General features: G+C 55.8%; 1 protein-coding gene across 3 annotated transcripts; it reads left to right on the forward strand.

The window, feature by feature from the left end:
* The first annotated feature begins 4888 nt into the window (after positions 1-4888).
* On the forward strand, positions 4889-14570 carry LOC115855855 (polyunsaturated fatty acid lipoxygenase ALOX15B-like). Of its 3 annotated transcripts, XM_030861512.2 has the most exons (14): positions 4889-5035; positions 5116-5338; positions 5596-5677; positions 8883-9005; positions 9303-9406; positions 10709-10881; positions 11119-11265; positions 11366-11569; positions 12603-12689; positions 13067-13236; positions 13425-13546; positions 13644-13744; positions 13822-13992; positions 14377-14570. In XM_030861512.2, exons 1-14 carry the CDS (start codon positions 4889-4891, stop codon positions 14554-14556), a joined length of 2034 nt encoding a protein of 677 aa, XP_030717372.1. In that variant the 3' UTR covers positions 14557-14570. The 3 variants fall into 3 exon arrangements, with proteins under 3 accessions (XP_030717372.1, XP_060146382.1, XP_060146383.1); XM_060290399.1 differs by lacking the exon at positions 12603-12689; XM_060290400.1 differs by lacking the exons at positions 12603-12689; positions 13425-13546 and having other exon boundaries at positions 13067-13223.
* The last annotated feature ends 686 nt before the right edge of the window (positions 14571-15256 follow it).

The following is a 15256-nucleotide window of genomic DNA, read 5'->3' on the forward strand; positions in this document are numbered from 1 at the left end:
ACCCCCATCCCCGGAGGGCTCGAACCTGGCATCGCCATGGAGGGCTTCAGATAAGGGGTGAACCTTAGAGATGACCCAGGCAGGGGGAGATGAACTGGGGTCAGCAACCCCCCGCCCAGAAACCCCTCTGCTCAGGGGATCTGCTCTGAGGGAACCAAGCAGGGAAGCTACAGGCCTTTCAGGCTTCTAGAAAAGACCAGGGTCTCTGAGGCTCTGGAAGTGGGTGGTGTGGCCTCATCCCTTGGTCATAGGCAGGAGAGAGGAAGGAAAAGAAGAGCAGAGCTTGTCTACGGCCAGGACCCAGGAACCGTGGAGGCCAGAGTCCGATTCTGAGGTAAGGGGGCCCCCAAATGGGGAAGTTGAGGTCCACTGATCTCTGGACAAGACCTCACCAAAACCCACACTCTACCTCCGACCCTTCCAGAGCCTACCACTGGCACATTAGAAGAGGAGAGAACATCCCAAAGCCACCCATGGGTGACCAGCCCATTGGTCATCTATTTTCTTTGAGCCCAGCTATCCCGGCCCCAGGCTCAATGTTTCTGACATGATGACTCGTGATGGACGTCGGGTGTTCTGCCTTCCTAGCAGCCGTCTGCTCCATGATGGGCAACCATCCCTGCCCCACTCTCAGTCCCTGTGGAACTGACCCCAGACCTCCCTCCAGTCCTGCCCAATCGCTCCATCCCTCTGGCCACAGGGATTGCTTCAAGGACAGGCAGGTGACCCAGTCGAAGCAAACAAGGCTTCGTGCTGAGACATTGCTAGAAGCCAAGGGCAGAAGTTGCATCTCTTCTCTGGGGTTGCTGAGAGGATGTGACTCTGAGTGGTTTTGCCACCACAAAGAAGGAGCAGAACCGACAGATGGGCAGTGACTAAGTCCTGCTGCCACTTGTTTGAGCCTCTACCCTTCACTAGGCTTAACCAGTTCCTGCTAGTCCAGTACGATGGGATAGCAAGTTGTTTTCTTTGCTTAAGCCAGATTGAATCAGGTATTCTGTTCTTTGCAGTCAAAAGTGTCTCAAAAGGATTGTGGGAAGCAGTGGGGGTTGGACTGGTTTAAGAGGAAAGAAAAGGAGATAAACACTGAATTTGGAGGGAGGAGGGAGTGAAGGATGAATGACAAGAGATGATGTCTCTCTCTAAGCCTCAACTCCACCGAGAGTCAGGCCGGGCCCTTCCCTGCAGTATGACTGTTCCTGAAATTCCATTTACAGGGGAACCTAACCCACGCAGAGGTTAGGACCTTGTGAGAGAAAAGGCGCACAGCCTGGTAGCCTTGTCGGGACTCTCGTGCTGACTCAGCATTTAGAAGGTGGAGGAATCTTTCAGGTCCTGCCCCAGAGGAGACGATGCAAAGGAGAGTGAAGTGATGTCTCTAAGATCAGCGCATCTCGCTTGTCAACATCCTCGTGAGTTAGTGACTAGACTTTGACAAGGAGATTAGGGTGGGACAGGCGGCTTGCCCTGCTCCCAGAGGGGGAAGGGAGCAGAGAAATTGGGGAGAAGGACAACTGCGATGTCTGGAAAACCCAGGTTCCCACAGAGAGGAGCTTGTTTGTCACAGTCTAGAGACTCGTGCATCCAAACTAAAGCCATTTTGTCACCTCCACCAGGGACATTGCACTTTACCACCCACCCCTGCGTCTGGGTCTCTGGTCCTGGACCCAGAGAAGGGCATGCCACACTGGTACTTACCCATTCTGTCACAGGGAACATCGATCCCATCACCTAAAAAGCACGTCCCCATATACGACCCCTAATCCTCACACAACCCATTTGACACACATGGAAACTGAGGCTCCCAGTGGTGAAAAGCCTTGTCGATCACCGCAGTTGCAGCAAATCTTGGGATCAGGAAGCACACCCAGGAGTTCAGGCTCTGGGCCTTGGGGTGCCTCTCAGCGATGCTCTGGAGATGTTTCTCTCACAGGCAGCCCTGCTTTGTGACCCCTTGATTCTTTTCTGCAAGAGCACGACTTAAAATCCAAGCCAATGTCTGTGTAATCAGATTCTTAAAGACTTTTGACTTGGTGGGATATGAACATGAACCCATTTTACATTTCTTCAACCAGTACCTTCCAAAGTCCAGTCCAGTTGAAAACTCCCATTTCCTAATCTGCTCTGAAAGTCTGTTCCTCACCACGCCGGTCAGGGCCCTGATGGGGAGGGGGGGTGGTGTAGTGGGGGAGGAGGGAAGGAGCAGGCCTGCTCCTTCCCTCCTCTGCCAACTCTGGCTTCTCCATCAGGAGAGGAGGGACATAGGGGCATCATTTGATCCTGGGACCCCCACCCCCTCATTCTTCAAAGGAGGAATACAGCGGCAGCTTAACTGGTTGCCGGATCAGGAAAATTCCCCTGGTCTCACTTTGGCTCAGCAGCTGCTGGTGCTGGCTGGAGATGCCGTCCTCTCTACCTGTGCAGAGGCGATTTCACTGCAAAGCTGATGAAGGTGAAACTTCACAATCTCTCACCCGCACAAGTCCCTTCCAAGCCTCGCTACCCAATTGTCTATTCTTTTTCTTAAAGAGGGCCTTCAAAGTTGGATAAACTTGGGAATTCCCTGGTGGTCCAGTGGTTAGGACTCTGTGCTTTCACTGCCGGGGGCCCAGGTTCGATCCCTGGTCGGGGAACTAAGATCCCGCGAGCCACGCAGCCCGGCCAAAAACAAACAAACAAACAAAAAAAGGTTGGATGAGCTGAGGGTCCCCACAACATTTGGATCCATCCTGGGTGTAGTCCCCTGGGGGTTGGGGAGTAGCTTCCCCAGCCTTCTTCATCACCGAAGGCAGAAAGCAGCAGCTGGGACTTCCCTGGTGGTCCAGTGGTTAAGACTTCGCCTTCTAATGCAGGGGATGCGGGTTCGATCCCTGGTCGGGGAGCTAAGATCCCACATGCCTTGGCCAAAAAACCGAAACATAAAACAGAAGCAATGCTGTAACAAATTCAATAAAGACGAGGCTACCCTGGTGGCGCAGTGGTTAAGAATCTGCCTGCCAGTGCAGGGGACACGGGTTTGAGCCCTGGTCCGGGAAGATCCCACAGGCCGTGGAGCAACTAAGCCCGTGCGCCACAACTACTGAGCCTGCAAGCCACAACCACTGAAGCCCATGCGCCTAGAGCCCATGCTCCGCAACAAGAGAAGCCACCGCAATGGGAAGCCGGCGCACCTCAACGAAGAGTAACCCCCACTCACCGCACCTAGAGGAAGCCCGCGCGCAGCGACGAAGACACAACGCAGCCAAAACTAAATAAACAAATACATTTTTTAAAAAGAGAGAGAGAGTTTTAGTGTAGTTTATCATGCAGCAATGGATAACCAGAACAAGCTCTCCATTTCAGGAGACCTCTAAACCTTGCTTGAGAGTTTTGAAAAACTCAGGTCAGCAATCCGCTGACAGATGGTTTCTGAGAGGGACTTCGCCCAGAAAAGGTAGAATAAACACTTTTTTTTTTTTTTTTTTGCCTATTTCTTCCCACATCTAAAATTCCTTTGGGGATCCACCCATCTCCACCCTCCATCCATATAGTTTGTATGGGACTAATTCCAGCCCCAGCTTCAGAGTCTGTGACCAAGGCCAGTTCAGTGAGGGTCAGCCCCAGAACATCTGCAGTAAGCGGGTGACATCGTCTTTGTGCTAGGGTTGCTAAGCTGGAAGGATAGAAGCCCAGAGCTGCTGGTTATCATTTCTGCCACCACTTGGGAAAAGTCTGCCTGAGAATGAGCTAACACAGTTCAACACAGAAGAAAGCAGAAATGAAACATTGAGGAAGCACAATTCCTGACACATGTTCTGGGCACCTGGATCCATCCAGGCCTGAAGCCATTACTCCTGAATTTTCCAGTTACATAAACCAATATGTTCCCATATTTTATCGGGCTGGTTTGAGTTTAGATTATCCTGTTTGTTCATCTCTGCCTATTAAAATTGTATCAGTTTTTCATCACTAGTTTAAAACTCACCTCCTATGAGAAGCTTTCCTTGAATTATTTAGGGGATGTTTATTGTTTGGGCTTTTCTATTGCCCAGAAAAGACCTCCCCACATACTTCCGAAAAATCCCCACAGCCCTCACAGCTCATCATCATCACCAACGTGGCTACGATGGACACAGCCACCCTGATATCTTTTTTTTTTTTTTTTTTTTGCGGTATGCGGGCCTCTCACTGCTGTGGCCTCTCCCGTTGCGGAGCACAGGCTCCAGACGCGCAGGCTCAGCGGCCATGGCTCACGGGCCCAGCTGCTCTGCGGCATGTGGGATCCTCCCGGACCGGGGCATGAACCCGCGTCCCCTGCATCGGCAGGCGGACTCTCAACAACTGCGCCACCAGGGAAGCCCTCCACACTTGAGTCTTAACCTGCAAAAGGGCAAAGACTGGGCCTTGCCTGGGGCCATACTCACAGCACCCAACATAATACCTGGCACAGAGCAGGTTCTCAAAATTATTCATGAATCAAATAAAATAATGAAGGCAGGCCAAGAAGACTTGTAGAAAGTGGGGAGTTGGTCCTGCCTAGGCTTTTAAAGGCTAAGGAGGCAAAGAAACTAAGAGGGGGACAAACGAACCCATGAACTCCACTGGATCCCAACTCCTTCCGGCCCCACCCATCACTGAAATGTTCTGTTTCCCAAACCTCAGGACGCCCAGTCCTTCACGTCTCAGAGCACCCCAACCCCCATCTGCATCCCTCCCTTCCTGCCTCTCAGCCACGCCCTCTCTGCCCGGAGCCAGCTCTTGCTTTTGGGGGCGGTAATGGACCCCGTGGGAACTGAGTTACCTCCACAAGGCCTGGCCAGGGTGGGGCCGTGCCTGTCCCTGGGGGTGAGCCTCTGGGCTGTGCAGTTACGTCGGATGAGCAGCAGAGAGCCAGACTCCAGCTGTCACCATGGCTGAGTTCAGGGTGAGGGTATCCACTGGGGAGGCCTTCGGGGCTGGCACGTGGGACAAAATGTCTGTCATCATCGTGGGGACCGAAGGAGAGACCCTGCCACTGCCCCTGGACCATTTCGGCAAAGAGTTCAGCGCCGGCGCTGTGAGTGTGGGGTGGGGGTGGGGGCGGCGGAGGAGGGAGCAGGAGAGGCCGTGCTCTAGGATACTAAACTTGCCCCCCAGGAGGAGGACTTCAAGGTGACGTGCCCCCAGGACGTGGGCCGGGTGCTGCTGCTGCGCGTGCACAAGGCTCCCCCCACGCTGCTCCGTCCTTTCTGTCCCCTGGCCTCGGACGCCTGGTTCTGCCGCTGGGTCCAGCTCACGCCGCCCCGGGGCGCCCCCCTCCGCTTCCCCTGCTACCAGTGGCTGGAGGACCAGGGGAGCCTGGTACTGCGGGAGGGGACAGGTGAGGGGGACACAGGAGGGAGGAAGGGGCTGGTGTATTGGGGGGAAAGGCAAGGAGAGTGGAGAGGTGAGCCGATGTGGCCGAGGGGGAGGGACAGGGAGTTTGGGGGAAGGAGGGGGTGGCAGTCTGGTGTGGGAGAAACTACTTATGGGGGCAGGGGATCTGGTAAGGGGTGGCTGGAGGGGAGGGGAGAGCAGCTGGGGCCGGAGGTCAGGGGGCTTTCTCCGTCCTCCCCACCGGCTCCTCTGCTCCCACAGCGAAGATTTCCTGGGAGGACCGCCACCCCACCCTCCAGCAGCAGCGCCAGGAGGAGCTGCAGGCCAGGCGGGAGATGTACAGGTGAGGAGGGGGTTACTGGGGGGGAGGCGAGTTGCCGAGGGGATGAGGGTCAGCCTCGTTCCGCTGGTGTTGACGCGGCCTGAAGTCCCTGCCTGGTCCTCTGTCCTTTCCAATCACAGCATCTCCAGGAACTCGTTAGAAATACAGTTTCTCAGACCCACCTCATAGCTACTGAATCAGATATTGAGGGTGAGGGGCAGCAGTGTTGGTGTTTTTGACTTAAGTCTAGTTGATTTACAACGTTGTGTCCATTTCAGGTGTACAGCAGCGTGCCCTGGGTTGTTTATTTGCAGATTATATTCCACTATACGTTATTACAAGATACTGGCGTCAGCTTAATAAAAATGTGCAGCATGACAGTTGTGGGTTAAGTTTTATTTGGGGCAAAATGAGGACTACAGCCCAGGAGACGGCATTTCAGAGAGCTCTGAGAAACTGCTCCACAGAGGTAGTGGGGAAAGTCAGTACCTATGTGATCTTGGTGAAGGGGGAGCTCTTGCAGTCGAGCACATCTTTTGTTTTGCAGAAGGTTTCTAATAGTCACGAAGAGCAGTCGTCACCATGAAGGATTTTAGTGCTTTTCTGGATATGACGAGATACGAGAATTAGGTTCATAAAATCATATCTATCTGAAAACCTGTTCTGCCCGTTTTGCCCAGAGCACAGAATGCCCCATTTCTGCTCCCCACCCTGAATTCCTTTGGGAGTTGAAAGTCAGCAACTGCAGCAACACATGATTTAGTCCTTGTCCTTGTAGAGGAGGATGGCAAGGGCCAAATTGTAGTTGATGCTGGATATATAATTCCCTGTAGCGATAACAGTAAATCCTTGTTGCTAACAATATTGGGTTTTTTTTTGTTTTTTGGTTGTTTTTTTGGGGGGGGCTGCGCCTGACCGGAGATCAAACCCAAGCCGCCTGCATTAGGAGCGGGGAGTCTTAACCACTGCCCCACCAGGGAAGTTCCGCTAGCAATATTGTTTTAACAAGCCTTCCAGATGACTCATGCCCACTGAAGTTTGAAACCCACTGCTTTTTTTTTTTTTTTTTTTGCGGTACGCGGGCCTCTCACTGTTGTGGCCTCTCCCGTTGCGGAGCACAGGCTCCGGACGCGCAGGCTCAGAGGCCATGGCTCATGGGCCCAGCCGCTCAGCGGCATGTGGGATCTTCCCGGACCGGGGCACGAACCCGCGTCCCCTGCATCAGCAGGGGATGGACTCTCAACCACCGCGCCACCAGGGAAGCCCTGAAACCCACTGCTTTTAAATGCCTCACTCTTGCTGGAGTCTTTCTGGGTCGCTGGCGAGGACTTCTAAGGCAGAAAGCCAGGGACCACACGCGCGAGCAAATGTTCAAAAGGTCGTGGTCTGGCCAACTGGGCTGCTGTCTGAAGAGCGGGCTGCAGGCTTGCACTTTAGGTCTCTGAGGGCACAGCAGCTGCAGGCTTACTTGGCTCCTGGTGATTCCACGTGCATTGTGAATTACATCCCAGAGAAAACCATGGCGCCTAATCTGCCAGCATCAGCCCCAGGTGAGGGAACAGATGGAGGGAGCTGTGTCTGTGGAGTGGCCTTTCTTCCTTTCTTGGCAAAACAAGGACACAGGAGTCAGGAGACGCAAGGCCAGCCTAGGCCCTGCCGAAAGGAGCTGTGAAATCGTAAGCAAATTAGTTAACCTTTTTGATCCTTAATTTCTTCTGCAAAAGGAACTAAGAATACCAGGCTGATTTGTGTTATTAGGAAAAACAAATGAGAAGATGGTTGAGAATGTAGCTTGTCAGCCGCAAAGCCCTGCACACGTGTGTACCGAGGTTCGTAATGCCCCTCAGTTACCTCTGATCCAAGTGGCTACGCCCTCAGTACTCAGAGTGAGGTCTCACGTCCACAGGGTCGGCATCACCTGGGAGCTTGTTAGAAATACAGGGTCTTGGGCCACCCCAAACCTACTTGATGAGAATCTGCATTTTACCAAGATCCCTGGGGGAACTAAGTTTTTGTGCATTAAAGTTGGAGAAGCAGGGTTTGGCCACCACCTGGTGGCAGTGTACTTTAACTGCAAATTGTGCTCTGAAGTTGCCTGTTCAAACCCAAAGGCAATGACGGAATGAACCAAAGAATGAATGAGGGAGGGAATGAGAGGATGACTGGCTGGGGGTCCTCAGCTTTGCAGGGACATGATTTTACCATTTCACCTAAAGGTCTTCAGGCTGTGTTGCTTGCTGGATAAAGGGATTTAAAGAGGCTAGATCTCTTTAGGCCGGGCCAGAGTACATTTCTGGGCTCCCCCAAGCTTTGGAGGCTGAAGTGTCTCTCCACGGGATGCCTGCCAAAGGCAACTGACGCCTTCCTGTGTTCCCACCTTCAGGACAGCCTCCGCTCTGTGATGCATCTGTGTTAGTCAGGAGTTTTGTGGTTGCAAGAACGATAACAGACTCCAGCTAGCAGACAGAAAAAATGGGAATGCGTCAACAGGTCACAGAAGTGAGGGCTGGAAGCGTAGCCAGATCTTACGGGCCAGAAGCCAGGGTGACTCTCCCCCTGTCTCTGGAGCCCCCTAGATGTTTCTCTCTCTGGCTTCACTTTCCTCTCTCCCTGCAGAACAGCTTTCTTTGGTTCCCAGTCCACACAGTGGAAAATGGCCTTTTTTTTTTAATAGCAACTCCTTTATTTTTAATTATTTTTAAAAATTTATTTATTTATTTGGTTGTGCCCGGTGTTAGTTGCGGCAGGCAGTCTTCTTAGTTGCGGCAGGCAAACTCTTAGCTGCGGCACGCACATGGGGTCTAGTTCCCTGACCAGGGACCGAACCTGGGCCCCATGCATTGGAAGCACGGACTCTTCACCACTTCACCACCAGGGAAGTCTCCCAGTCCTGGTGTTTATGTGCTATAACCCAGATATCCAGAGAGAGATGACCTCTGGTCCAGCCCCAATCTCCAATTCCCTGGGAAGGATTCTGATTGGCCTTGCTCTGGCCAGTGCCCAACCCTGGACCAATCAACTGACCAGGGGAGAACATGGCTGTGGGAACATGGCAGCTCTCCCTGCGGCCTTGAGGGTGGAGGGGAAGGGCAGAGCCCAGGAAGACCCCTGCTTGTGGAAGGGGGCTGGCCCTGACCAGGGCCTCCAAGGGGTCTGCCACTCCCTCTCCCTAGTCAGTGGTTTCCCTGAGGCTTCTAGCTGGCTGCCTCCCTGGTCCTCCCTCCAGCTGGAAGACTTACATCCCAGGCTGGCCTCGCTGCCTCAACGAGGAGACCATAAAAAACCTGGACCTCAACATCAAATACTCTCTGGCAAAGAACATCACCTTCTACCTGCGAGGCAGCTCGATGTGAGGATGCCCACCCTCTCCTGCCCCTGGGCCTCAGATGTACGGGTACCCCTGCCTTCTGCCCTCCCCCACTCAGCTCCCCCACCATCAGGGATGTGGGTCACACAGCCCAGCCCAGGGCACGGCCTCTGCTCACCACCTGTTCCAACAAGGTGAGGATGACCTCAGGGGCAGTGACTACCACGGCCCCCCCCCGGAGGCTGGTTCAGGACCCCAAGATGGATAAGCTTAGCCAACGCGGGCGGGTCTCCCAGGGCCTCTTGCCTCCCTCTCCCCACTTTTCACATCTTCTGGCAGGTTGGCACATCTGAAACTCAAAGGGCTGCTGGACCGCAAGGGGCTCTGGAAGAGCCTGGAGGAGATGAGAAGTGTGTTCAACTTCTGGAAGACCCCAGCCGTGGGTGAGGGGCTCCAGCCGGGGCTCCAGACCTCTTCCCTGGGGTATCAGCCCTCCTGGCTGTCAGGAATCTCAGAAAACCAAGCGCCAGTTCACTGTGTGACCCTGGGCAGGCCCCTGACTCCCACGAGACCTTACTTTCTCCTCAGACACAGAAAAGGACGTGTCGTGGGGGCACCTCTGACCTTCTAATGCCTTGTATCCATCAGACACTTGTTGGGCTACTACACATGAGACACTCGCTTAGGGACTGTGGACACAGTCCTTGCCCCCACAGGGCTCCCAGTTGAGCAGACAAGTAGACATTAGGCTCAAAGGCAAATAATGAGTTTCGCTTATGAAACCTGTGCATCAGCTCCAGTGAGAGTGTGTAAAAGGGGGACCTGGCCTAGTCCAGCTAGGGAACTCTCTACGGAGGTGACTTTTATGCTGAGACCTCAAAGTGGGGAGGTGTCAACAGCGCCAGGCATGGTGTGTGAGCGCAGAGGGTGCTTCAGGTTCGGGGGGGGGCGGTCCGGTGCATGTGAAGGCCCTGAAGATGGAAGGAGTGGAGACCTTTGAGGGGAAAGATGCTGCTGTGGCCAAAGGGGATTGAGCCAGGGAAGGAAGACAGGAGGCCAAGCAGGAGGCGAAGCAGGAGACGTGCATGGGCCCTGGGCCGTGCAGGACTGTGGAGGCCGTGGCAGGAGCTCGGGCCTTTCCTAAGGGCAGTGGGACCTTCAACCAGCTGCCAGCTGGGGAGTACTGTGGCCAGATGTGCCGTGGGGAGGGGGCTGTTAGGGGACAGGAGTGCAAGCAGGAGGACCAGTTATGAGGCTCTGGCTGTGGTCAGCAGAGGATGGAATCCTCAGCGAGGCAGTGACAGCAGAGATGGAGTGGACGTGTGGAGCAAGAGCTACTGAGGATGGAGAATCGGTGGGACTCGATGGGCGGAGGATGGGGGGAGCTGCCGAGAGGACTCCGGGCTCTGCCACCTGCAATCCAGTGGATGAAGGTGCCATTCCCGGGATGCCAGGCAATGGGCTGGGGACTGGGCTAGAGCAGGAGCCCATGTTCAGCCTCCGATATACTGTGTTTGAGTCATGGGGTTGGAGATGGCAGGTAGATGGTGGGACTGGTGGGCTGGGGACTAAGGTTTGCTGTTTGGTGAACTGAAGCCAAGGGGTCAGAGGCGGTCACCCTGGGAAGTACTGCATGAGAAGAGAGGGGAGCACAGGATGGACGCAGGAGAAACGCCACAATGGCGCTCAGGGGGAGACCCCTGGGCGCTGGGGTGACTGGTCCCATCTCCCCTGCCCCCCTGCAGAGTATGTGTTTGAGCACTGGCAGGAGGATGCCTTCTTCGCCTACCAGTTCCTGAATGGCCTCAACCCGGTCCTGATCCGCCGCTGTCGCCACCTCCCAAAGAACTTCCCTGTCACTGATGCCATGGTGGCCCCAGTGTTGGGCCCCGGGACGAGCCTGCAGGCTGAGCTGGAGGTGAGGGGCACAGGAGTCCTGGCTCTGCACACCCCCATCTCAGTGCTTTTGGCCCATCCCCTACTGGAGAGGAATAACACTCACATTTGTTAAGGACCTACTGTGTGCTACGTGCCAGGAACACCCTCTCCCGTGCACAGTATCCTGGCCCTGAATCCTCTTCCCACCCCCCTACTCCCCACCTTCTGCCTTTAGAAAGCCAGATGGCAGCCCTGGCTCCCCTTCTCTCTCCCGCAGAAAGGGTCCTTGTTCCTGGTGGATTACGGCATCCTCTCTGGCATCCGCACCAATGTCATTAATAGGAGGCCTCAGTTCTCCGCGGCCCCAATGACCCTGCTATACCAGCGCCCAGGGTGTGGGCCCCTGCTGCCCCTCGCCATCCAGGTCAGCAGCCGGGCAGGCGACAGGGCAGGGGCAGGGAGAGGTCTGACTAAATGGTTGGCAGACACTCAAGGCTGCCTCTCCCCACTGGCCTCTCCTATAGCTCAGCCAGACCCCTGGGCCCGACAGCCCCATCTTTCTGCCCAGCGACGACAAGTGGGACTGGCTGCTGGCCAAGACGTGGGTGCGCAATGCCGAGTTCTCCATCCACGAGGCCCTCACACACCTGTTACAGGTACACCTGGTGACCGAGGTCTTCACCCTGGCTACGCTGCGCCAGCTGCCTCACTGCCACCCACTCTTCAAGGTCAGTGGCCCAGCAAGACGACCCAGACTGTGCCCCAAGCCTGCAGGTCGCTGCACCTGGGCCTGCCCTTCGGGGTCCTATGCCGCCTGTCCCCACGTGGCCCTGTCCTTTCAGGCTGAGATGCTGAGCCCCCATTCTGCCTCAGCAGCATCTCCCTGCACAATTCCCCTGAGAGGCTGCTTTCCAGCAGGCCCTGAGCTAGGGTGAGGTGATGAGGACAGGCGCGAGGGAGAGGACCGCATGTGACAGCAGGCTATGCCCCAGAGAGATTCTCTTCTTAGGGGAGCTCAAGACAACAGCGATCACAGAAGCCCAGCTCCTAGGAAAGGAGAGACCTGGGGCTGAGAGATGCCAAAGTGTGAACATGGCTTTGACCAACAGGTTTTCTGCAGATAGCTGCAGGGTGGGGAGCCCTGGGAGGGAGACCCGTGTCTCTAAGGTGGGCTCTGCTAAGCCTTCAGATGGCCCAGATTCATTTCCTCCAGGGACCTGGAGCATCTCCTCTGTGAAGATGAGGGGTCCACAGCTACTCACATTTTCTGATTCTTCCTTAGACAGTCTCCTGGGTCCTGATGCAGGCCCTACTCTGTCCTCTTCAATCCAGGCTGATTCTTTCTGACAATCTACAGCTCCCAGGGCCTGGCACTCAGACGTGGTCTCTAGGGGACCATTTCACATTGCCAGGCCCGCAGGCCCTGGTTATCACGGTGCTTTGCCTGCCTGGGGTTAGGAAATCACAGGAGGCCAGAGCTGGAGGGATTCATAGTGCTGTCCAGATCGGCCCTCTCATTTGCCCAGTGATCTGATGCCCAGAGAGAGGAAAACACATGCTCAAGGTCACAGAACAGGATGCTGGTGGACCTTAGCCCCCATCACTGGGCCTGGAGCCCTGATCCCTATCCCAGGCTGCCCCCTTGTCCCTGTCATCTCTCTCCATGTGTGATTGACAAGCCTGGGTTCCTCTATGGGGGGGCGGGTCTGGGGCCACAGAGACCCAGGCTTCGCCTAGCTCTGCCTTCTCTGGCCCTTACAGCTGCTGATCCCACACACACGGTACACCCTGCACATCAACACGCTGGCCCGTGAGCTACTCATTGCCCCCGGGAAGGTGGTGGACAGGGTAAGGACTGCTTTAGGGAGGGTGGGGATGGGATATTCCTGCAGTGTAAAGAATCTGGGGTCTTGGGCTTCCCTGGTGGCGCAGTGGTTGAGAGTCCGCCTGCCGATGCAGGGAACGCGGGTTCGTGTCCCGGTCTGGGAAGATCCCACATGCCGCAGAGCGGCTGGGCCCATGAGCCATGGCCGCTGAGCCTGCACGTCCGGAGCCTGTGCTCCGCAACGGGAGAGGCCACAACAGTGAGAGGCCCGCGTACCACAAAAAAAAAAAAAAAAAAAAGAATCTGGTGTCTTGGGGTGGGAGTGGCCCTGTCTCCCCAACCACTATTACCTCCTGCTTCTGGGGCAAGGGCTGTGGTACCCAGGAGTCCCGTTTCCCAGTCCACAGGCCTTGGCATTGAAGGTTTCTCTGAGCTGATACAGAGGTACATGGAACAGCTGAACTATTCCGTCCTGTGTCTGCCTGAGGATATCCGGGCCCGAGGAGTTGAAGACATCCCAGGCTACTACTACCGGGATGATGGGATGCAGATCTGGGGTGCAGTGGAATGGTGAGGGGGCCAGCCCCAGAGAGCTGGGGCCTTGGGGGACAGGCAGGAAGACTGGGAAGGAGAAGGAAGGCCCAGAGAGGCGTCCACCAGGAGGAGGGCCGGACGTTCATAGCACTGGGACCAGGCGGGGGCACTCCTCAGAGAGGGTCGGGGTTCACAGCTGGGATGGAACCCCGTGCACCTTGCAGCTTTGTCTCCGAAATGATCGGCATCTACTACCTGAGCGATGAGTCTGTCCGTGATGACAGTGAACTCCAGGCCTGGGTGTGGGAGATCTTCTCCGAGGGCTTCCTAGGCCGGGAGAGCTCAGGTAGGGGGACCTCGGTTCTTAGGTTCTACCCTCAGGCCACTGCGGCATTGTCCTCAGGACCCTGGTAGCCCCGTTCCCAGCCCAGCTCTCCCTGCAGGTGTACCCTCCTCCCTGGGGACACGGGAAGCCCTGATACAGTATGTCACTATGGTGATATTCACCTGCTCGGCCAAGCATTCCGCTGTCGGTACAGGGCAGGTGAGAAGGGTCAATGCCAGGGTGGCGGGACGGAGGGGGCCGGGCTCCTAGCCTCACTCTGCCCTCTCGGCCTTCAGTTTGACTTCAGTGCCTGGATGCCCAACCTGCCACCTACCATGCAGCTGCCACCGCCCACCTCTAAAGGCCAGGCAAGCCCGGAGAGGTTCATAGCCACCCTCCCACCAGTCAATGCCACATGTGATGTCATCGTTGCCCTCTGGGCACTGAGCAAGGAGCCTGGAGACAGAGTGAGTGTGGGGCTGGGAGCCAGACCAGGCCAGCCCTGGGGTAAGGGAGGCGACACTGTTTACTCTCCCTGACCCACACCCCACTGTGCCATGAGACCCCGGTGAGTCTTCCCAGGAGGACACGAGGGCATTGGACATCTCACAAGGGGTCAGATGGCCAAATGAGATGATGCAGAGTCACGCTTAGCTGCAAGGCCGCCCCCTTTAAAACTCTCACTTGAGCTTTCATCCCCGAGAGCTGCCTGCAGTAATCATCACTCTTCAGGGGGAGGGGGCACGGGTGAGGCTCAGTCGTAGGCTGCTTCAGGTCCCCCAGGGTGGATGGCTAAGGCGGGTCCCGGCTGCAAAGCAGCCCCTCCACCCAGCCTTGTGTTTGGTTCCCAGCGGTCCCTGGGCACCTACCCGGACGAACACTTCACGGAGGCGGCCCCGTGCTGGAGCATCGCGGCCTTCCAGAGCCGCCTGGCTCAGATCTCGCGAGACATCCAGGAGAGAAACCAGGACCTGGAGCTCCCCTACACCTACCTGGACCCTCCCATCATCGAGAACAGCGTCTCCATCTAAATCCCCTGGGGAAAAGGGCCCCACATGACATCCCTTTGACCCCATAGCTCTAGGCTACCTGCCACCCAGAGAAAAGGACTCCCCAGAAAACCAGGCCCCCATATGCCCCTGCTGGGTCTGGTGTAACTCATCCCCAATACACCGCAAAACAGAAACAAAAAAAAACCCCAGAGAATAAAAGCTCATTGGACGGCACCACTATGCCTTTTGAAGACTCCAAGCCTCAAAGTCCTGCACAACCACAGCCCCCTGGAAGGGTACCATAGGGGGAACACAGTCCTGCCCCCAATCCCACTGACCACAGCTGACTGGACCTAATGGTCATGCGGCTCAAGGGCAGCCCTCTTCCAGACCGTCCAGCAGCATAAGGCGTGGCCCGCCTGAAAACTGCTCGAGAGGTTGATGGTGACCTATGGTCCCAACTTTAAAATGAACAACCCACTGAGAAAGGGCCATGGGAAGCAGGGCAGAAGGAAGACCTACTGCCGGGGACTTGCAGGCAGTGCCCACATATGCTTTCTAAAAAAAACATACCCTGGGACTTCCCCGGTGGCTCGGTGGTTAAGAAACCGCCTGCCAATGCAGGGGACATGGGTTCGAGCCCTGGTCCGGGAAGATCCCATATGTGGTGGAGCAACTAAGCCTGTGTGTCACAACTACGGGAGCCCACATGCCTAGAGCCCGTGCTTCGCAACAAAAG

This window comes from Globicephala melas, chromosome 20 (assembly GCF_963455315.2).
Source record: "Globicephala melas chromosome 20, mGloMel1.2, whole genome shotgun sequence".
NCBI lineage: Eukaryota > Metazoa > Chordata > Mammalia > Artiodactyla > Delphinidae > Globicephala > Globicephala melas.